The sequence below is a fragment of the Leucoraja erinacea genome, chromosome 38 (assembly GCF_028641065.1).
Source record: "Leucoraja erinacea ecotype New England chromosome 38, Leri_hhj_1, whole genome shotgun sequence".
Classification (NCBI taxonomy): Eukaryota; Metazoa; Chordata; class Chondrichthyes; order Rajiformes; family Rajidae; genus Leucoraja; species Leucoraja erinaceus.
Genome location: NC_073414.1, coordinates 8694511 through 8717309, shown reverse-complemented (window position 1 = coordinate 8717309; position 22799 = coordinate 8694511). Strand labels below are relative to the sequence as shown.

At 51.3% G+C, this 22799-nt stretch overlaps 1 protein-coding gene across 1 annotated transcript; it reads right to left on the bottom strand.

Annotated features, from left to right (window-relative positions):
- Positions 1-1711: 1711 nt before the first annotated feature.
- ech1 (enoyl CoA hydratase 1, peroxisomal) lies at positions 1712-21410 on the bottom strand. The gene is made up of 10 exons (XM_055663809.1): positions 21326-21410; positions 15246-15411; positions 12168-12256; positions 9992-10116; positions 8744-8792; positions 7109-7173; positions 5676-5746; positions 4976-5047; positions 3840-3990; positions 1712-1992 (listed from the first exon to the last, which is right to left on the bottom strand). The coding sequence occupies exons 1-10, from the start codon at positions 21360-21362 to the stop codon at positions 1888-1890; spliced, it is 930 nt and encodes a 309-aa protein (XP_055519784.1). The 5' UTR covers positions 21363-21410; the 3' UTR covers positions 1712-1887.
- Positions 21411-22799: the final 1389 nt, after the last annotated feature.

Sequence of the window (22799 nt, the reverse complement as noted above, 5' to 3'; positions counted from 1 at the left end):
AACACAGATGTCCCTCGACTTACAATGCTTTGACTTTAAGGTGCAAAAGCGATACACATTCAGTAGAATCCGAACTTCGAATTTTGAATTTTGATCTTTTCGACGAACCAGGCGTGCAACTGATGCACGGAAAGTGACAGGACGGCAACCAAGTCACCAAGTCCGGGGCAATTTGTTGACCGACTCGGCCGTGGCTGGGTGAATGATGAGTTGGCCCGGGGCTGGACTGCACACAAAGCCCAGCCGGTGGGCCAGCTGAGGAGGATTTGGCCCGGGGCGACCCGACGTCGTGCGCAAAGACTGGCACCCAGGCCAAAACTCCTCCGCTGGCTGGCCGGCTGGACTTTGTGTTCAGCTGCACGCAAAGTCCGGCACCCCATCCAACTCATGTACTGATGATCGGCCATGAGAATGAGGGGTGGTGGTGTCGGCGGTAAGCGAAGGTCGGACAGTTGCCGGGCTGCCGACCCTATGGGCGAGGCTCTGCTGCTGCACTCCACGGGCTGCACTACGTCGGATCGGTGGTCCGTAGGACTTGATTCTTCGCAGTATCTCTAAACGAAACTAAACTGAACATGTCCAAACGGGCCGCTCTTACACGCAAACACAGCATCAGCTAATTACTTCAGGTGCATCATATTTATAACAAAGGGCAAAATGTCACTCAGGAAAAATGGGATATTCCCCAAGTGTCTTATTAATGTTTCCATAACACATCATCCTATCTGTGTACATCTGTTAGAGCGTGCGTATCTCCGCCAGCGGCAGTAAACGTGTGTAACCAGCAGGTGGTGCAGCGGTAGAGTTGCTGCCTCACAGCGCCAGAGACCCGGGTTCGATCCTGACTACGGCTGCTGTCTGTACAGAGTTTGTACCTTGTCCCCGTGACCTGTGTGGGTTTACTCCGGGTTCTCTGGTTTCTTCCTACACTCCAAAGGCCAATTGGCTTGGTAAAATTGTAAATTGTGAGTAGGATAGTGTTAGCGTGCGGGGATCGCTGGTCGGCACGGACATGGTGGGCCGAAGGGCCTGTTTCGGTGCTGAATCTCTAAACTAGAACAAATAAACCATGCCGCTGGGATGTAAGCTGCCCCAGCAAAACACACTGGTAATCTGCCTTTGAGTCAGCCTGGTCACGGAGTGGTAAAGATGCATAGACTGCACGCTTCCTTCTACATCGGTGAGACCAAGCGCAGGCTTGATGATCGTTTCGCCGAACACCTCTGTTCGGTTCGCAATAACCAACCTGATCTCCCGGCGGCTCAGCACTTCAACTCCCCCTCTCATTCCGAATCCGACCTTTCTGTCCTGGGCCTCCTCCATGGCTAGAGTGAGCACCACCGGAAACTGGAGGAGCAGCACCTCATATTCCGCTTGAGCAGTTTGTACCCCAGCGGCATAAACTTTGAATTCTCCAATTTCCGGTAGCCCTTGCTGTCTCCTCCTCTTCTCAGCTCTCCCTCAGCCCTCTGGCTCCTCCACTTCCTTACTTCTTCCCACCCCCCCCCACATCAGTCTGAAGAAGGGTTTCGACCCGAAACGTCGCCTATTTCCTTCACTCCATAGATGCTGCCTCACCTGCTGAGTTTCTCCAGCATTTTTGTCTACCTTCGATTTTCCAGCATCAGCAGTTCCTTCTTAAAAACTTTGCTACCCAGACTCAGTTTGTCGATAAAGTACATTACAAACTGAAAAAAAAGATCAAAAGGTGTAAGAGTGATCCTATATAACATTTAATTACAATAGATTTTTTTTACAAACAATTATTTTGTTTCTAAAATAAAATTCATCGGTGTAGTAAGATTGTAGCATAGGATATCAATGGGAGAGGTTTCTGCATGATCCGCTGAGTTACTCCAGCTGGAAATGGTCCGAGATTTGGTTCCATTAGAGTTTGGAGTAGGTGATATCTTTCGGGGTCTTTTTCTCCATTGCAGCCTGAGCTGACTTCACAATGTCCTCAGTTTGCAGCATAGACATGTTCCACGTGGCCTGAAGGAAGATAAGGATGTCTCGGTTAATCCCCACTGGCGTGTGTGAGGGAGGAGGCTTTGTGGCACATTGACAGAGAGCAGAGAACAGTATAGCTCAGGAACAGGCCCTTCTGCTCCTGCCAAGACCGCAAGAAAATGCAGAGGCTTGAGGACGCAGCCCAGACCATCGCGCAAACCAACCTCCCTTCCATTGACTCCATCTACACCTCACGCTGCCTCGACAAGGCCAGCAGCATCATCAAGGACCAGTCACACCTTGGCCACTCCCTCTTCTCCCCTCGCTTGTGAACACCTCATTGGAGACCCGCGGACTATCTTTGATTGAACTTTATCTTGCATTAAATGTTATTCACGATATTCCCTTTATCATGTTCAAGAAGGAACTGCAGATGCTGGAAGGTAGACAAAAATGCTGGAGAAACTCAGCGGGTGAGGCAGCATCTATGGAGCGAAGGAAATGGGTGATGTTTCGGGTCGAGACCCTTCTTCAGACCCATCATCCTCCGCCTGTTCCACCATTGAGGTCGTGGTTGGATTGCTCTTTGTCAGAGACCTCCCCTTCGACCGTACCGCCATGGGTGGCCCTACCAGGAGCACAGCCCCAGACGCCATCGCTCTCAGGATCTCAGGACCACACAAGCTTCTCCACCACGACAAGGTGACAATCCTCAGAGAATATCACAGATCACGAATGCAAGATCACGGGGGCCACTAAAACCGCACAAATTCCCAGAACAACAGGCCTTTAAGGTCAACATACGACTCAGTTTTAAGCACTTGAATCTTAACTGGCATAAGATGGCGACTCTTTATAGACTGCCTCGGTGAAGCCTACTATTCTTACACTACAATTGTTGCACTTTTGTACCTATTTATGACTGCGCTTATCTACAGTATGAACTGAAGATTGAAGAAGAGTCTCGACTTGACACGTCATCTATTCCTTTTCTCCACAGATACTGCCTGAGTTATTCCAGCATTTTAAGATCATAAGTGATAGTAGAAGAATTAGGCCATTCGGCCCATCAAGTCTACTCATGGCTGATCTATCTCTCCCTCCTAACCCCATTATCCTGCCTTCTCCCCACAACCTCTGACACTTTGTGTCTATCTTCAGTTTAAACCAGATTCTGCAGTTCGTTCCTACATTTGAACCAATCAATCTCTGTTTTAAAAATACAGATTGACTTGACCTCCACAGCCATCTGTGGCAATGAAATCCACCCTCTGGCTAAATAAATTCCTCCTCATCTCCATTCAATGCAACAGACACTCCTGTCGAAACAAAGTAGAGGACAGACAAAAACTGCTGGAGTAACTCAGCAGGACAGGCGGCATCTATATTTAAGAGGGAGTTAGATGTGGCCCTTGTGGCTAAGGGGATCAGGGGGTATGGAGAGAAAGCAGGTACGGGATACTGAGTTGGATGATCAGCCATGATCATATTGAATGGCGGTGCAGGCTCGAAGGGCCGAATGGCCTACTCCTGCACCTAATTTCTATGTTTCTATCTCTGGAGAGAAGGAATGGGCGAAGTTTCTGGCCGAGAACCTTCTTCAGGCTGATGTCAGGGGAGGGGGCAGGACAGAGATAGAACGTAGTCGGAGACAGTCAGACTGGTGGGAGAACTGGGAAGGAGGGGATGGAGAGAGAGGGAAAGCGAGGGCTACTTGAAGTTAGAGAAGTCAATGTTCATACCACTGGGGTGTAAGTTGCCCAAGCGAAATATGAGGTGCTGTTCCTCCAATTTGCGTTTAGCCTCACTCTGACAATGAAACAGAGTAGAGGGCCGGTGATGAGACATCAGGTTTTTTGGCCACATCAACCTCTAGCACGTATACTCACAATGTAATCCAGGCCTTCCTTGACAGAGTGGTCCCTGGAGTAGATCATGTTCAGCTTGGATCCCTGCACCGCCAGAGGGCTCTTGCTGGCAATCTCAGACGCCAGATGGAAGGCACCCTCCAGCAGGGCTTCTTTGTCCTGGAAGACTCGGCTTTGGAGAAAAAGAGAGGAATTCACCTTGTGACAACAGGCACAAGTGCTGGAGTAACTCAGCAGCATCTCTGATGCTTCTGGTCGGCTCCCTTGATGCCTCCCAGGAGGCTTCGGCCCTTGTGCGGCTGAACTCAAACCCTGGACCGACGGATCACGGCTTCCGCAAAGCGGGTCCCCTGTTGGTCCCCCAAGGGCCAGAGGAGACCGGAGACGGGAGGGAGAGGGCGAGGAGCGAGGAGCGAGGCCAGCAGGAGAGGAGAGGGAACCCCGCACTCAAGGTCGGCTGCGGGAGGCCCCCACCCTCCCCGGGAACAAAGGTGGACTGGGGCGAGGAGAGGGTCCAAGGCAGGCGATGGCTGGAGGCCCGGCAACAGCCTGGGACTCGCCTGGACCGGCCATCGCTCATAACAACTGGAGCGTCGACTTTGAAAATGGCGGCAAAAACATGGCGTCTCCTGCATGCGGGCTCAGTGGACGATATCTGTCCACTCGCTGATCGGGGGTGTGGCAATACCCTACTGAACTGTTTGAATTTCACTGTTAACACATAATAATAATAATAATAATAATAATAATATCTTTTATTGTCATTGCACATCAGTGCAACGAGATTTAGTATGCAGCTTCCAACCGATGTCAAAAAAATTAAATAAATAAATAAACGGTGTGACGTGACCATCCGAGGGAGACAGTCCAGGGGGGGTGGGGGGCACTCAGCAGGGCCGGTTCAGAGCCGCTATAGCTCTGGGAATGAAGCTGTTCCTGAGTCTGGAGGTTCGGGCGTAGAAGGCCTTGTAACGTCTGCCGGAGGGAAGTAGTTTGAACGGTCCGTTACAAGGGAGTGAGGAGTCTTTATGGATGCTGACATCAAGGCAACACTGGACCCTGCTCCAGACCGATTGTGAGGGGATGGGAAGAAAGCCGAGAGGGAGGAGAGGCAGGACGAACAATTGCAGGTTAAAGGCTTCGGGCCTAGGGTTTACCTCACCAGACCGCAGCTCATGGCTTCATCTGCCATCATTTTCCTCGCGGTGTAAACGAGCTCATTTACCAGGCTGCAAAACACAAACAAGGGTGGAACATGGTGAAGCCGTGTCGGAAGGAACTGCGGATGTGGGTTTAAACCGAAGATAGACACAAAAAGCCGGAGTAACTCAGCGGGACAGGCAGCATCTCAGGAGAAAAGGAATAGGTGACGTTTCGGGTCGAGACTCTTCTTCAGACTGGAGAGTCAAGGAGAAAGGGAAACGAGAGATATGGAACAAATGAATGACAGATATGCAAAAAAAGTAGACAATAGACAATAGGTTCAGGAGTAGGCCATTCGGCCCTTCGAGCCAGCACCACCATTCAATGTGATCATGGCTGATCATCCCCAATCAGTACCCCGTTCCTGCCTTCTCCCCATATCCCCTGACTCTGCTATCTTTAAGAGCCCTATCTAGCTCTCTCTTGAAAGCATCCAGAGAACCGCCCTCTGAGGCAGATAATTCCATAATGATGATAAAGGAAACAGTTAGCTGTGGGCTGGGTGAAAACGGGTTACAGACAACGAGACTCAACAAGGCGACTGTGAACCGAGTTCAAGACGTGTGGATGAGGGATGGAGAGAGAGGGGATGGAAGGGTTACTTGAAGCTTTGGAAATCAATATTCGTTCTATGACACGAGGGATAAAAGCTACCTGGCGTTTCCGATCACTTTAGGGAGTCGCTGCAAAGTTCCCACGTCGGCTGCCATTCCGATATCCACCTCCTGCACAAAAACAAGAGAAACATTCTGTTTAAATGCGCACTGGTCTATCTTACAGAGTGCAGGCAGGCTAAACGTGAAACACCACTCACGGCGAGTCCCAAGTACGATCAGGTCAGTCACAAAACCTGATCAACCTGATTTAGGATGGCACTGTGGCGCGCCGTTGGTAGAGTTGCTGCCTTACAGCACCAGAGACCCGGGTTCAATCCCCACTACAGGTGCTGTCTGTACGGAGTTTGTACGTTCTGAGGGAGCGCTGTATGTATGTATTTATGTATGTATTGTAGATCTATGTACCACTGTATGTAGCACATTAGTACCTGTACTAGTGTAAAGCACTTTGGTCAACGAGAGTTGTTTTTAAATGTGCTATAGAAATAAAATTGACTTGACTTGACTTGACTTGACCCATCTTCAGATTGTCACACATTAATTCTCTCCAGAGATGCTGCCTGTCCCGCTGAGTTACTCCAGCGTTTTGTGTCTATCTGTAGTGGCAGATATTTAGTTTTCAAGAAGGAACTGCAGATGCTGGAAGATCGAAGGTACACAAAATTGCTGGAGAAACTCAGCGGGTGCAGCAGATATTTATATCGTTCAAGAGATTACTCCCTATAGCCACATAAGAGACAACATGCCTTTAGGAGAATGTCGTAATACGCATGCGAGCTCTCCGTGAGACTTTCAGAGCTTCTCTGGAGATAAATCTTCACAACACAGTCTTTTGATTAATAGCTTCTTTATTGTTGAAGAAAAACAGTAAGATATTCATCTGATTAAGAAGGAACTGCAGATGCTGGAAAATCGAAGGTAGACAAAAATGCTGGAGAAACTCAGCGGGTGAGGCAGCATCTATGGAGCGAAGGAATAGGTGACGTTTCACATCGAGACCCTTCTTCAGACTGAAGAAACGTCACCTATTCCTTCGCTCCATAGATGCTGCCTCACCCGCTGAGTTTCTCCAGCATTTATGTCTCCCTAAGATATTCATCCGACCTTCTTCTCTGACTCGTACACTTGAATCTTCATCAAACTCAAGCATATCGCTTTTAAACGTTAGAAAACCTCGGGTCCAGGCAAAACTCCACATGGTCGAAGGGTTTTTCTTCTGGCCATGTCGAGCTCTAAAACCAAACTAACCAACTAAGCTTCTGCGCAAGAGAACCCAGCAGCAAACTCGCCACCGACTACGCAATGAATCCCACCCACGTAATCACGGGCAGAGTAAAATTTAAAGGCAAATGTCATAATTAATGACACACAAAATAAAGCCAAATGGCCTCTACATTTGGTGAAAACCAGCATCTGCAGTTCCTTGCTGCACACTAACGTAAATGGAACTCACTAAACAAACACACTCACCTTCACTTGGAACCAGGCATCTTGTGAACAAAGCCGGATGTCACAGGCTGTGATCAGATCTATACCTGGCCAGGAGAGAAGGAGAGAGAGAGGGAGAATGAGTGAGCTCACTGGAGACAAGGTTCTGTTCCCGGAGTGGGGACCAGGCAGCTTCCCTGTACATGGTTCTGTTCCCGGAGTGGGGACCAGGCAGCTTCCCTGTACATGCGCAGGTACAGAAGGACAGCAAGGGAAGTCATTAGCCTGCAGTAGCGCCTCCTGGACATGACTAAGACACTTCAGAGGCCCTGCCAGGGCTGATACTGGTTTTGATATAGTTTTGTCACGTACTGGGTGTCATGTACAGTTGGGAGGTTTTGTTGGACTGGCCATGGTGGTAGAGCTGGCCATGCTCTCATTTCACCCCTGCCATCGGGAAGAAGGTACAGGAACCTGAAAACTGTAACGTCCAGGTTCAGGAACACCTTCTTCCCTACAGCCATCAGGCTATTAAACACTGCAACCTCCAAATAAGCTCTGAACTACATAGACTTGGGGGCATTGGTTTTGTTTTTTTGCACTATTATTCTTGGTTTGTGTACACACACACACGCGGAGCTGGCGGCCTCTTGCTGGAACTTCTAGAGCTCCAAAGCCGTGGACATTCCCCGTCGGCCATCTCACTCAGCTGGGAGGTCAACAAGGTTCGGGCCGACCAAAGAGCGTCTTTCATCCCGACAGGGGTGGGAGTGTACGACTCACAACTGACTGGGTCACGAGGCAGAGGTTATCTGGAAGACCGTTCCGATATGGTGTCATTCAAGCTTTCTTTTCTTTGGGTGAGTTTAGATTGCTATTGTCACGTGCGCTGAGGTTCAGTGTGAAGCTTTTCATTGCGTGCTATCCAGTCAGTGGAAAGACTATACACGATGGCACACAAAGCTGGAGTAACTCAGCGGGACAGGCAGCATCTCTGAACAGAAGGACTGAATGGCTGACGTTTCGGGTCGAGACCCTTCTTCAAAGTGAAGAAGGGTCTCGACCCGAAATGTCACCCATTCCCTCTCTTCAGAGAGGCTGCCTGTCCCGCTGAGTTACTCCAGCTTTGTGTGTCTATCTTCGGTTTTAACCAGCATCTACACATACATGATTACAATCAAGCCTTCCACAATGAAGAGATGCAGGATACAGGGAGTAACGTTTAGTGCAAGGTAAAGTCCAGTAAAGTGCAATTAAAGATATTTCAAGGGTCGCCAATGAGGTAGATGGGAGGTCAGCACTGCTCTCTGGTTGGTGAGAGGACGGTTCAGTTGCCTGATAACAGCTGGGAGGAAACTGTCCCTGAATCTGGAGGTGTGTGCGTTTTCAAACTTCTGTACTTCTTGTCTGCTGGGAGAGGGGAGAAGAGGGAGTGACCGGGGTGAGGCTGGTCCTTGATGATGCTGCTGGCCTTGCCGAGGCAGCGTGAGGTGTAGATGGAGCCAGTGGAAGGGAGGTTGGTTTGTGTGATGGTCTGGGCTGCAGGGGGAGAGTTGGGTCGTGAGAGTGACGTGAAGAGCGTCATTATAGATGTGGATGGAGATGAGCTGGACGGGCAGCTTGGCAAGGGTCCGTTCCCTCGGTTCTACGATGATTAAAGCGATGCTGAGAACTCACCTCCCCCGATGCAGGCACTGTGTATGGCGGCAATGACTGGCTTGGGGCACTGCAAAAAAAAACACAAGATAAATCTAGACTGTGGGTGTGAGGAGTAGCCATTCTCACCTTGTTGGAGAGCACGCAGGCCGGAATTCTCCTGTGCACAAATGCACAGCGGTAGAGCTGCTGCCTCACAGCGCCAGAGACCCGGGTTCGATCCTGACTACGGGTGCTGTCTGTACGGAGTTTGTACGTTCTCCCTGTGATTGCGTGGGTTTTCTCAGAAATCTTCACTCCAAAGACGTGTGTGTAGGATAGTGTTAATGTGCGGGGATCGCTGGTCGGTGCGGACTCGGTGGGCCGAAGGGCCTGTTTCCGGTCTGTATCTCTAAACTAAACTAAGCAACCTGCTAAAGTTACTTAGTGGGACAGGCAGCATCTCTGGATAGACGGAATGACCCATTCCTTCTGTCCAGAGACGCTGCCTGCCCCGCTGAATTACTCCAGCATTTTGTGTCTATCTTCGGTGTAAACCAGCATCTGCAGTTCCTTCCTACACATCCTAGCAACCTGCACATATTTGGGCAATGGGAGGAAACAGGAGCACCCGGCAGAAATCCGAGGGTTCACAGACAGCACTAGATGTCAGGTTCGAATCCAGGTCCTTGGAACCGTGAGACACCAGTTCTACTAGCGACGCCACTGTGCACACTTAAGTTATGCACATAAATATAATTTATACCCCAGATCTCTAGGTAGCAATTCCTCACCTAATTCTTCCTACCAAAATGTGACACCTCTCATTCACCCGTCCCACCAGCTTGCTTATCTCCTCACAGTTCATGCTTATTCCATACATTGTGTGGTCTGCAAAATTAGGAACTACCTTATTCACTCAGGCCTGAGTAATTGATATACATGGGTAACTCATCTGCACCATGTGGTATTTAACACCACAAATTAAATAGAATGTGAGAGATGAATTAGGGAACAATATTTGTGGGCCGAATTGGTTATAACGTGATTTTGATTGGGAACTTAAAAGTTACTTTGGAAAATAACGTAGGAAAAAAAGCTGTCTTGGAAAAAACAGTCCGGGGAAAAATAATACTGTTTCCATGTAACCTCCCCGGATTAATCGGACACCATTGTCTCTTATGAGCAGTCTGTCAGTTTCACTGAAATTGACAAGAAATTACTTCCATTGACACATACCACTAGTCAATGTCACCTTTAGTATTTGTAGATTCCCCGCATCAGTCCTACCTTCTCTATCGCGCTGAAACTTTCCTGAAACCGGAGGACGGTGTTCCGGAGCTTCCACGCTTTACGGGCTACATCTGTTTCTTCCGACTGCAACATGTCTCCTGCCATGTCCATCAGATCAATCCCTGCACGAGACACCCAACATCATCATTGACTGGGTTAAATTAACCATCCGAACACTTCACCACACAGCCCTTCTCTCAGCTCCACCCCACAGCCCCGTCCCGTCCTGTCCCCTCCGCCCCACAGCCCAACTCTCAGCTCCCTCCACCATCCGACCCACATACTCACTCTCACAAAGCCCCACTCACACGATGCCCGCCGCACAGCCCAACTCAGCTCCACCCCACTCCCTGTCCCTCCACCCTCTCTCCCCCACTGCTCCCACCGCCTCCCTCCCCCCCCCCCCCCCCCCCCCCCCCCACTCTTCCTGACCCACCTCCCACTCCCCCTCCACCCCTCACACCCTCTGTTGTGCCACACCAGGGTTCAAAATTGAACAGGGGGTTGCTGGAGCTGTGCAGCTCAATGTACAACACTGAACCTGCAGAAAGACCGGGACTCTGGGCTCTGCGGCAAACTCATTGCCATCATAGCTCTTCTCAATCAGAGCTCTCTTGTGGATGCCTTACACATCATTCCAAACATTTACATCACGGATTACTGTCAAAAAATAAGGTCGGTAGACATTACATGCTGGAGTAACTCAGCGGGACAGGCAGCATCTCTGGAGAGAAGGAATGGGTGACGTTTCGGGTTGAGATCCTTTTTCAGTCTCAGACAAACACACAAACTAAAAACACAATGCCAATGTTACAGGAGAATCTTCACACAGTTAAACTATTGGACTAGGCGTGTCGATGCCAGTATATCCTTGGGGTTATCATCATATAATACCCGGGATGGCGGGACTGACATACAACGAAAGAATGGATGAACCGTACCCCATCCCTGCTTTCTCCCCATATCTCCTGATTCCGTTAGCCCTAAGAGCTAAATCTAACTCTCTCTTGCAAACATCCAGTGAATTAGCCTCCACTGCCTTCTGTGGCAGATAATTCCACAGATTCACAACAGAAGGAGCAAAGAGGTCCTTCTGCAGTTGTATAGGGTCCTAGTGAGACCACACCTGGAGTATTGTGTGTAGTTTTGGTCCCCTAATTTGAGGAAGGACATTCTTGCTATTGAGGGAGTGCAGCATAGGTTTACAAGGTTAATTCCAAGGATGGCGGGACTGTCATATGTGGAGAGAATGGAGCGGCTGGGCTTGTACACTCTGGAGTTTAGAAGGTTGAGAGGGGATCTTATTGAAACATATAAGATTGTTAAGGGTTTGGATACGCTAGAGGCAGGAAACATGTTCCCGATCTTGGGGGAGTCCAGGGGGGCCACAGTTTAAGAATAAGGGGTAAGCCATTTAGAACGGAGACGAGGAAACACTTTTTCTCAGAGAGTTGTGAGTCTGTGGAATTCTCTGCCTCAGAGGACGGTGGAGGCCGATTCTCTGGATACTTTCAAGAGAGGGCTAGATAGGGCTCTTAAAGATAGTGGAGTCAGGGGAACGGAGTACTGATTTGGGATGATCAGTCATGATCACATTGAATGGTGGTGCTGGTTCGAAGGGCCGAATGGCCTACTCCTGCACCTATTGTCTATTGTCTATTGTCTCTGGGTGAAAAAGTATTTCCTCACCTCAGTACTAAATGGCCTACCCCTTATTCTTAAACTGTGACCCCTGGTTCCGGACTCGAATGTGTGACGTTTCAGGACGAGACTCTTCTTAAGACCAGAAACGTCACCCATTCCTTCTCTCCAGTGATGCTGCCTGTCCAGCTGAGATACTCCAGCTTTTTGTGTCTATCTTTGGTTTAAACCAGCCTCCGCAGATCCTTCTTACTCATATCCAGGTGCCTATTTAATAGCCTCTTAAAGACCACCTCTACCGCCATCCTTGGCAGAGCATTCCAGGCAAGCACCACCCTCCATGCAAAGCAAAGCTCCTTTCAAAGTTGCCCGTCTTTCTTTACAAATTGAACACACAAAGGCCACGCAGCCCACAATCCTTGCGCACCTTCTGTAGGGATCTGCGTTTTAATAACTGCAGCGATAAACATGGACGTTCACACGGCACTGACTGGGCTCTCGTGCTTTGTGCCAGTGTTGGGGCCACATTTACCTGCAGTAAACATCTTTCCAGCTCCTGAGATCACCACAACTCGGAAGTCGCTGTCCTGGGCTACTCTGTCGAAGCATTCCACCATCTCTCTGTTGGATCAAGGCACAGTTGTTGCTGGTTATGCATCAAATCCAGCGAAGAAAAAGGATTTCACTTGAGCCAACTTCCATCCGGCACCCCAATACACCTGGACCATTTCCGACACTTCCCTACCATTCCTTGACCTCACCATCTCCATCGCAGGGGACAGACTTCTGACCGACATACACTACAAACCAACTGACTCACATGGCTATCTGGATTACACGTCTTCCCACCCTGCCCCCTGTAAAGACTCCATCCCCTACTCCCAATTCCTCCGCCTACGCCGCATCTGTTCCCAGGATGAGACATTCCATACCAGGGCATCGGAAATGTCCTCGTTCTTCAGGGAATGGGGATTCCCCTCCGCCACCATAGATGAGGCTCGCACCAGGGTCTCATCCATACCCCGTAACACTGCTCTCTCTCCCCATCCCCGCACTCGCAACAAGGGCAGAGTCCCCCTGGTCCTCACCTTTCACCCCACCAGCCGGCAAATACAACACATAATCCTCCGCCATTTCCGCCACCTCCAACGTGACCCCACCACTCGCCACATCTTCCCATCTCCCCCCATGTCTGCCTTCCGCAAAGACCGCTCCCTCCGCAACTCCCTTGTCAATTCTTCCCTTCCCTCCCGCACCACCCCCTCCCCGGGCACTTTCCGTTGCAACCGCAAGAAATGCAACACCTGTCCCTTCACCTCCCCCCTCGACTCCATTCAAGGTCCCAAGCAGTCGTTCCAGGTGCGACAAAGGTTCACCTGTATCTCCTCCAACCTCATCTACTGCATCCGCTGCTCTAGGTGTCAGCTGATTTACATCGGGGAGACAAAGCGGCGGTTGGGCGATCGTTTCGCTGAACACCTCCGCTCAGTCCGCAATTACCTACCTGAACTCCCGGTGGCTCAGCACTTCAACTCCCCCTCCCATTCCCAATCCGACCTCTCTGTCCTGGGTCTTCCAGAGTGAGCAACACCGGAAATTGGAGGAACAGCACCTCATATTCCGCCTGGGCAGCTTGCATCCTGATGGCATGAACGTTGAATTCTCCCAATTTTGCTAGCCCTTGCTGTCTCCTCCCCTTCCTTAACCCTCGAGCTGTCCCTCCCATCCCCCCGCCCTCAGGCTCCTCCTCCTCCCTTTTTCCTTCCTTCTCCCCTCCCCCCCCCATCAGTCTGAAGAAGGGTTTCAGCCCGAAACGTCGCCTATTTCCTACGCTCCATAGATGCTGCTGCACCCGCTGAGTTTCTCCAGCAATTTTGTGTACCTAAGAAAAAAGACTTGAAGTGATTTAAAACTACAGCGAATATTCATCAGTGATAGGAACAGAATTAGGCCATTCGGCCCATCAAGTCTACTCCGCCATTCAATCATGGCTGGCTGATCTATCTCTCTCCTACACCCATTCTCCTGCCTTCTCCCCATAACCCCCAACACCCGTACTAAGCAAGAATCTATCTATCTCTGCCTTTAAAATATCCACTGAGCTCCGTAGCAAAGAATTCCACAGATTCTCCACCCACCGACTACAGAAATGTCTCCTCATCTCCTCCCTAAAGGAACGTCCTTGAATTCTGAGGCTACGACCTCAAGTCCTACACTCTCCCACTAGTGGAAATATCCTCTCCACATCCACTCTATCCAATGTCTTGGGGTTGTCCTCTGTGACGGTTACGGGGGGCCAAATCTTGGCAAGCTACCTTTAGGTGATATGTTATTGCCGCGTGAACCGGGAATGAAGGGGGGGGGGGGGGGGTCCGGTGGGAGGTTCGCACGTTGCCAGGAGCGGCGGTAGGCCAGGTACACCGCTGCGAGCAGAAGATAAGTCTGTTGGATATGTAAAACATTTTTTGTAACAATCGGCGTCGGAAACATGGCGACTCTTGTGTGCTGCCTCGGTGAGGTCTGCTGTATTGTTTTACCGGACGTAGACACAAAAAGCTGGAGTAACCCAGCGGGACAGACCGCATCTCTGGAGAGAAGGATGGGGGGACGTTTCGGATCGACACCCTTCTTCAGACTGTTTTATACCGATTTTCATGCAGATACAAAAGCATGTGACACTACGTTGAAGAAGGAACTGCAGATGCTGGAAAAATCGAAGGTAGACAAAAATGCTGGAGAAACTCAGCGGGTGAGGCAGCATCTATGGAGCGAAGGCATAGGTGACGTTTCAAGTCGAGACACTCCTTCAAAGTATAATTGAATTCATTGTACAGTGAAAACCTTTGTTTTGCATGTTATCCAATTAGTTATTTTAATATATAATTGGATAATACTATCAAATTAGATGATTTGACCAGCGATGCTGCCTGACCCACTGCTTAGATTTTACTTTAGACTTTAGAGCTACTGCACAGAAACAGGCCCTTCGGCCCATTGAGTCCGTGCCGATCAGGGATCACCTCGTACACTAACACTATCCTACACACTAGGCACAATTTACAATTTAATCAAAGCCAATTGCCCGACAAACCTGCATGTCTTTGGAGTGTGGGAGGAAACCGGAGCACCCGGAGAAAACCCACGCAGGTCACGGGGAGAACGTGCAAACTCCGTACAGACAGCACCCGCAGTCGGGATCGAACCCGGGTCTCTGCCGCTGCATTCGCTGTGAGGCAGCAACTCCACCACTGAGCCACCGCCCTACCACTGCCCTTATAGAAGTTCATAAGACAAAAATACCACAAACTGGGTCCTTGTTTTCCCGTGTAGGAACTGGTTTAAATCGAAGGTAAATGTTGGGAGTAACTCATCCAGAATCCAACCCGGGTATCTGGCGCTGTGAGGCAGCAACTCTACTGCTGCGCCACCGTGCCACCTACACTCCAGCACTTTGTGTCTTTTTTTGTAAAGCAGCACCTGCGTTTCCTTGTGTCTACCACTACACTCCATAGCGGGCAGCAGTTGGGCAGTAGTCTACCACTACACTACAATGCGGGCAGCAGTTGGCCAGCATTTGCACTCTCAGGTAGTGAACAAGATGGATAGTGACCTCCAGAGGGTCTTGTTCATGGCGTTCCTCTTCTCGGGCCGGTTCAGTTCCACGTGGAGCACGCTGTCACCTACCCGCGTGGCGCGCAGGCTCTCGAAGCTGTAGGGGGCCGCCGCCGCCACCGACATGCCCCGTGACCCCACCAGCATCGCCCGTGACACCCGGCCTGTGGGTCAAACACCAAAAGTCAGAGAGAGATAGAGAGAGAGTGGAATGAGGGCTGGAGAAGCAAATTCAAGTCCTCGGTTTAGTTGGGGAAAGGGGCTGGGAATGTAGGGGAATGAACCCAGGCCAGACACAGGAGTGTTTAAGAAGGAACTGCAGATGCTGGAAAAACTGAGGTAGACAAAAGTGCTGGAGAAACTCAGCGGGTGCAGCAGCATCTATGGAGCGAAGGAAATAGGCAACGTTTCGTCCCGAAACGTTGCCTATTTCCTTCGCTCCATAGATGCTGCTGCACCCGCTGAGTTTCTCCAGCACTTTTGTCTACCAGACACAGGAGGGGTCAGGGGGTAGAGGGCGAGAATCACAGCCAGACAGAGGGTCCCAGTAGGTAACATGCAGGGACTCACTTCCCACACTCAGCCACCAGCCACCCAAATGCTCAGCCACTCACTCCACCCAGATATTAGTTTAGGTTAGTTTAGAGATACACCGTGGACACATCGGCAACATGTTCCCGATGTTGGGGGAGTCCAGAACCAAGTCAAGTCAAGTCATGTTTATTCGTCACATACACATACGAGATGTGCAGTGAAATGAAAAGTGGCAATGCTCGCAGACGTTTGTGCAAAAAGACAACCAAACAAACAACCAAACAAACTATAAACTATAAATCAGGCGCCACAGTTTAAGAATAAGGGGTAAGGCATTTAGAACGGAGACGAGGAAACACTTTTTCTCACAGAGAGTTGTGAATGTGTGGAATTCTCTGCCTCAGAGGGCGGTGGAGGCAGGTTCTCTGGATGCTTTCAAGTGAGAGCTAGATAGGGCTCTTAAAAATAGTGGAGTCAGGGGATATGGGGAGAAGGCAGGAACGGGGTACTGATTGGGGATGATCACATTGAATGGCGGTGCTGGCTCGATGGGCCGAATGGCCTACTCCTGCACCTATTGTCCATTGTCTATTGTTACAGGCCCTTCAAGTCCACGCCGACCGTCAAGCGACCATCCAACCAGCGTTTTTCACGTGGATCATTACCGGAACGCAGCCATTTGTTCCCGCCAGCTAACCCAATGATCCAGCGAATTACTGGAACTGAAGAGGCCTCTACCTTAGTTTAGAGATGCAGCATGGAAACAGGCCCTTCGGCCCATCGAGTGTGCGCCGACCACCAGCGATCCCCGCACACTAGCACTATCCTACACACTATACAGTGCAATGTACAGGAGCCAATTAACCTACAAACCTGCACGTCTTTGGAGTGTGGGAGGAAACCGAAGCACCTGGAGAAAACCCACGCAGGTCAGGGGGGAGAACGTGCGAGCTCCGTACAGGCAGCACCCGTGGTCGGGATAGAACCTGGGTTTCTGACTCTGTGAGGCAGCAACTCTACCGCTGCGCCACTTTGCGGGTGAGCACTGTACATCCTGGTGTACACCAGAAGAGGGCGGTGTACAAACACATGGGAGGAATAGATGGGTAGATGCACAGTCTCGTCCCCAGAGTAGGAGAATCGAGAACCAGTGGACATAGGTTTAAGGTGAGGGGGGAAAGATTTAACAGGAAGCCGAGAGGTAGCGTTTTCACACAAAGGGTGGTGGGTGAATGGAACGAGCTGCCTGTGGAGCTAGTTGAGGCAGGGACTATCGCAACGTTTAAGAGACAGGTACATGGATAGGACAGGTTTAGAGGGATATGGGCCAAATGCAGGCAGGTTGCACTAGTGCAGCTGGGACATGTTGGCCAGTGTGGGCAAGTTGGGCTGAAGGGTCTGTTTCCACGCTGTATCACTCTATGACAGATGAAGACTACCCTCTGGAAACTCCTGCTGAATCCGGAGTAGTTTGTCCACTCTTAGAATTCAGGATGAAAACATTCCCAGGGGATTGAGCGGTGGAGTCAGAATGGGCCGAGGAACTAGTTTAGTTTAGGGATAAAGCGCGGAAATAGGCCCTTCGGCCCATCGAGTCCACGCCAACCAGCAAGCACTATCCTACACACTAGTGCCAAAAACCCAGAGAAAACCCACACAGGTCATTGGGAGAATGTACAAACTCCGTACAGACAACACCCATATTCAGGATCGAACCTGGGGCACTGTGAGGCAGCAACTCTACTGCGGCGCCACTGTGCTGCCCGCCTACCAGACTTCTGTCAGATCTCCGGGTTACCCTTCAGACACTTGAGAAGGTCACAGTCTGCTCCCCCCTCACGGCCTTCAGGACCCGTAGAATCTTAAACTAACCCCCCCCCTTTCCTGCCGCTCCCCAAAATGGCCGCTCTACAAACTACTGGGGGGGGGGAGGGGGGCATTAAACGTAGGCAAAGACCCAATAGCGAGCAAGATCGTCCACTCGATGAAAAAGACGTAGTACGGTCATGGGCAGATTCATGGGTCATTTTCGGCCCCATTTCCGTAACCGGCTTCCGTCTCTGCACCAAAGATCCCGTAGCGGAGCAAAGATACTAGTGTGGAGACGGAAGCCGGTTACGGAAAAATCCTCGTAAAAATAAAAGTTCTTTGGGAAAAATCTTCTCCTCATTTTCAGAATTTTAATTTATTAACTCAAACTGTCCCCCCGCCACTGCGGGTCGGGTCGGGTTACTGAAATTGATGAAAAAAAGGCCCACGTTCCGCTCCGTTGCATACTACACGTCAGCCCATTGCATTTATGAGTGGTCTATCTATAGGATCTTTGGTTGTAGGTGATCTGAAGAGCCTCTGCTCGTGTTTTAACTTGTCAGGGCCAGCGTTCAGTGTGTTGACGGGCTCTATCTATCTCTCCCCCCCCCCCCCCCCCCCCCCCACCCCCCCCGTTCATGCCATTGATCACCAGCCGTGGTTTCATCACTCAGACTTTGCACTGCTTGATCAGAGGTGGGGGTTGGGGAGACCAAATGGCTGGCTGCACTGTGTGGAAGGCCGTCTTTAGACTTTACACTTCATCGTGGAAACACGCCCTTCACCGCACCCAATCCCCGCCGACCAGCGGTCACCCTGTATACCAGCACAATCCTACACACTAGGGACAATTTGATTAGTGCGGGTGTCAGAGGTTATGGGGAGAAGGCAGGAGAAAGGGGTTAGGAGGGAGAGATGGATCAGCCATGATTGAATGGCGGGGTAGGTTCCGCCATTCAGATAGGACGAATGGCTTAATTCTACACCTTTCACATGACCTTATGACAATTTACAATTTCCAGGAGACATTTAATCAATAAACCTGTATTTCTCTGGAGTGTGGGAGGAAACCAGTGCACCCGGAGAATACCCACGCTGTCAGGGGAACAACGTACATACAACACCCGTAGTCAGGATCGAACCCTGACTACGGTCTCTGGCGCTGGAACTCAGTGGATCAGGCAGCATTTGTGGAGGGAATGGACAGGTGGCATTTTGGTTTGGGGATCTTCTTCAACTGCATGTAGTAACATAGAAAACAGGTGCAAGAGGAGGCCATTCGGCCCTTCGAGCCAGCACCCGTGCCTGCCTTCTCCCCATATCCATTGATTCCACTAGCCCCTAGAGCTCTATCTAACTCTCTCTTAAATCCATCCAGTGATTTAGGCCTCCACTGCCCTCTGTGGCAGGGAATTCCACAAATTCACAACTCTCTGGGTGAAAAAGTTTTTTTCTCACCTCAGTCTTAAGCTTTTCCCACTGAGAGTAGGGAAGATTCAAACAAGGGGACATGACATGAGAATTAAGGGACTCATGAGGGGGAACTTCTTTTTACTCAGAGAGTGGTAGCTGTGTGGAATGAGCTTCCAGTGAAGGTGGTGGAGGCAGGTTCGTTTTATCATTTTAAAATAATTGACTTATGGTCTGAGCGCAGGTATATGGGGAGATTATGGTTCTAGGGTCGAGATCGCCTGTTTCCGTGCTGTATTGGGAATGGTTAAATAGCCTCCCCTTTATTCTAAGACTATGGCCCCTGGTTCTGGACTCGCCCAACATTTGGAAAAATTTTCCTGCATCTAGCTTGTCCAGTCCTTTTATCTGTAGTAGGGGGATGGAAAACCGGAAAAGAGATGTGGGGATGGGACAAAGGTGGATACAGGTGAGGGTGGGAGATTGATAGGCAGATGGGTGGACAAAGGCTAGAGATGAAAAGGGTGTCAGATAAGTTAGGAAGGAAGGAAGAAGTAAAGCCAGAGGGAGGGATATGGGTGGAAGGGAAAGGGTGACAATGCCTGAACTTATTGCTTATTCTTTATTACTATCTAGAAAGCAGGAATGAGCTGCCTTCTCGAACCACTGCAGTCCTGCTGGTCAAGATGCTGTCATTCCGCTGTTCGGGAGGGAGTTCCAGGAAGTAAGCATGCAGGTACAGCAGGCAGTGAAGAAAGCTAATAGCATGTTGGCCTTCATAACAAGAGGATTTCAGTATAGGAGTAAAGAGGTTAGTCTGTAGTTGTACAGGGCCCTAGTGACACCACATCTGGAGTATTGTGTGCAGTTTTGATCTCCTAATTTGAGGAAGGACATCCTTGCTATTGAGGCAGTGCAGCGTAGGTTCACCAGGTTAATTCCCGGGATGGCGGGACTGTCATATGAGGAAAGATTGGAAAGACTGGGCTTGTATTCACTGAAATTTATATGGATCTTATCGAAACCTATAAAATTATAAAAGGACTGGACAAGCAGGAAAAATGGTCCCAATGATGGGGGAGTCCAGAACTAGGGGCCACAGTCTGAATAAAGGGGAGTCCATTTAAAGCTGAGATGAGAATAAACTTTTTCATAGAGAGTAGTGAATCTATGGAATTCTCTGCCACAGAAGGCAGTAGAGGCCTATTCACTGGACGAATTTAAAAGAGTTAGAGGGATGGGGGAGTGGGGTAATGGGGAGGGGGAGGGGCGTAGAGGGGAGGGGGGGAGGGGGAGGGGGGGGGGAGAGGGAGAAAGAGGAAGAGGGAGAGGGAGAGAGGGGGGGGGGGGGACGCACTTTCCCACCCGTTAAAAACATAGAAAACGGCCAGGTTTTGAGCTGCAATTTACTGTGCCAGTCGGGGTGACCGTGAGGCACAGCTACCTAGATTTACAGTAAAAAAGAAAGATAGAAACTAAGGTAAATTAAAGAGGGAGCTGAAGGTGCCAATCCAGCGGAAGTGAACAGCGGACATTTGCCGTGGAGATTTAAAGGTCCAAAATATCGGGAATTATCGCATTTGCTCGCTGAATTTCATCAAAAGTAAGGCATTATTGACGCAAAACCTGGCCGTTTTCTATGTTTTTAACGGGTGTGAAAGTGCGTGTTTTCCCATCCACTAACATGTACCGGATGTCTAGCATGTCCTCCACTTGAGATTTTCGGTCACGTGGGTGCGAATCTACGCTCCAGTGACCTTTCGTGAAATCACCCTATAGGGGAGGCGGAGGGTGAGAGGGAGAGGGAAAGAAAAGGGGGGGGGGGGGAGGGGAGGGGGTGGGGGGGGGTGGGGGGGAAGGGGGGGAGGGGGGGGGGGGCGGGGGGGGGGGGGGGGGTGGGGGGGGGTGGAGGGGATGGGGGGGAGGGAGGGGAAAGGGGAAAGAAGGTGGAGGGTGAGAGGGGGGGGGAGAGAGGGGGTAGAGGAGGGGTGAGGAGGGGGTGGAGAGGGGGAGAGAGGGGAGGAGGGGGAGAGGGGGGGAGGGGGTGAGGGGGGGGGGGGTGGAGAGGGGGGGGGGGAGGAGTGAGGAGAGGGGGGGGAGAGGAGGGGGAGAGGCGAGGGGGAGGGGTAGAGGCTAGGGGGAGGGGTGAGGAGAGGGGGTCGAGGGGAGAGAAGGGGGAGTAGAGGAGAGGGTGTGAGTGGGGGGTAGAGGGGGAGAGGTGAGGAGAGGGGATAGGGGGGGGGGGGGGGGGGGAGTGACAGGGGCGGCCCGGGCCTGAGGGGTAGGGGATTCTCCCCACCGGGGCCGGGTCTCCCCGCTACTCACGGACAGTGCGCGCCCCCTGAGCAACGCGAGCCGCCATCGCGCTGTAGCGCCTCCCTCCGCCCCCCGGCCAAGCCCGGTACCGCAGCCTCCACCGGGCCAGTGCAGCGCCCCCGTCCTCCCCGCGGCCGAGCCCGCCACCGCCCGCTGCCCACAGCAGCGCCTCCCTCCTAACCGCGGCCGAGCCCGGTACCGCCCGGTGCCTCAGCAGCGCCTCCCCGCGCCCCGTGGCCGAGCCCGGTGCCTCAGCAGCGCCCCCGTCCTCCCCGCGGCCGAGCCCGGTACCGCAGCCTCCACCCGTGCCTGCAGCAGCGCCCCCCTCCGCCCCGCGGCCGAGCCCGGTACCGCAGCCTCCACCCGGTGCCACAGCAGCGCCCCCCTCCTCCCCGCGGCCGCGCCCGGTACCGCAGCCTCCACCCGGTGCCACAGCAGCGCCCCCCTCCTCCCCGCGGCCGAGCCCGGTACCGCAGCCTCCACCCGGTGCCACAGCAGCGCCCCCCTCCTCCCCGCGGCCGAGCCCGGTACCGCAGCCTCCACCCGGTACTGCTGCAGCGCCCCCCTCCTCCCCGCGGCCGAGCCCGGTACCGCAGCCTCCACCCGGTGCTGCTGCAGCAATACCATGTGACGCGCCACTACAGCGCCCCCCCCGCCAGCAACTCGCTACAGCGACCCACAACGCCAGCCACTTAGCGGCCCCGCCTGGTACTACAGCCCTTGCACCGCTGGGGTGAATTTGTCTTCATATTTTTATGTGCATGGTGTAAAAAGCAGCTGTTAGGAAAAAAAAATAATCACCTTGAAATATAAACAATTGGAACAGAAGTCAGCCATGATCACATTGAATGGCGGTGCTGGCTTGAAGGGCCAAATGGCCTACTCCTGCACCTAATGTCTATTGTGTAAATCAACACAAAAGGATCTTCAGGGTCTCGACCCGAAACATCGCCCATTCCTTCTCTCCAGAGATGCTGCCCGTCCCGCCAAGTTACTCCGGCATTTTATTTCTATCTAAGAGTTAAACCAGCGCCTGCTACTATCAAACAACTTCCTACAGGGACAGTTTCTATCAAACTGCTACTATCAAACAACTAAACAGTCCTCTCATCAGCTAGAGTGTGATCCTGGTTGTAATCATGTAGTCTTTGGCTGGATGGCATGTAACAAAAAGCTTTTCACTTTCCCTCTGCAACTCCCTCTCCACTGGCATCAGCCAATCTTCCCCGTCTCGCCTGCAACTGGTCCAAAAAGCCACAGCAAGACTCCTTTTGGTTCCAAATAAATCTTAAGATTCTCCTTTATGTCTACAAAGCAGCTCCTAGACTGTGGAACAGCATCCCTCTTCCCATCAGAACGGCCCCCTTCCATCGACTCCTTTAAGTCGAGACTTAAAACTCATCACCTCCCAAGCCTTTCTTGACCTCATTTGAGCGAGGGCTATATGTATGTAGTGATGTTTGTATTTAATCAATGAACCACT

Coding starts and splice junctions, on each gene's coding strand:
- ech1 (XM_055663809.1), bottom strand. CDS start 21,362: ATGGCGGCTCGCGTTGCTCAGGGGGCGCGCACTGTCC. Junction 8,793..9,991: donor GTTTCAGCGCGATAGAGAAG/GTAGGACTGATG, acceptor TTTTTTTTGCAG/TGCCCCAAGCCAGTCATTGC. Junction 5,048..5,675: donor AAAGTGATCGGAAACGCCAG/GTAGCTTTTATC, acceptor TGTGTTTTGCAG/CCTGGTAAATGAGCTCGTTT.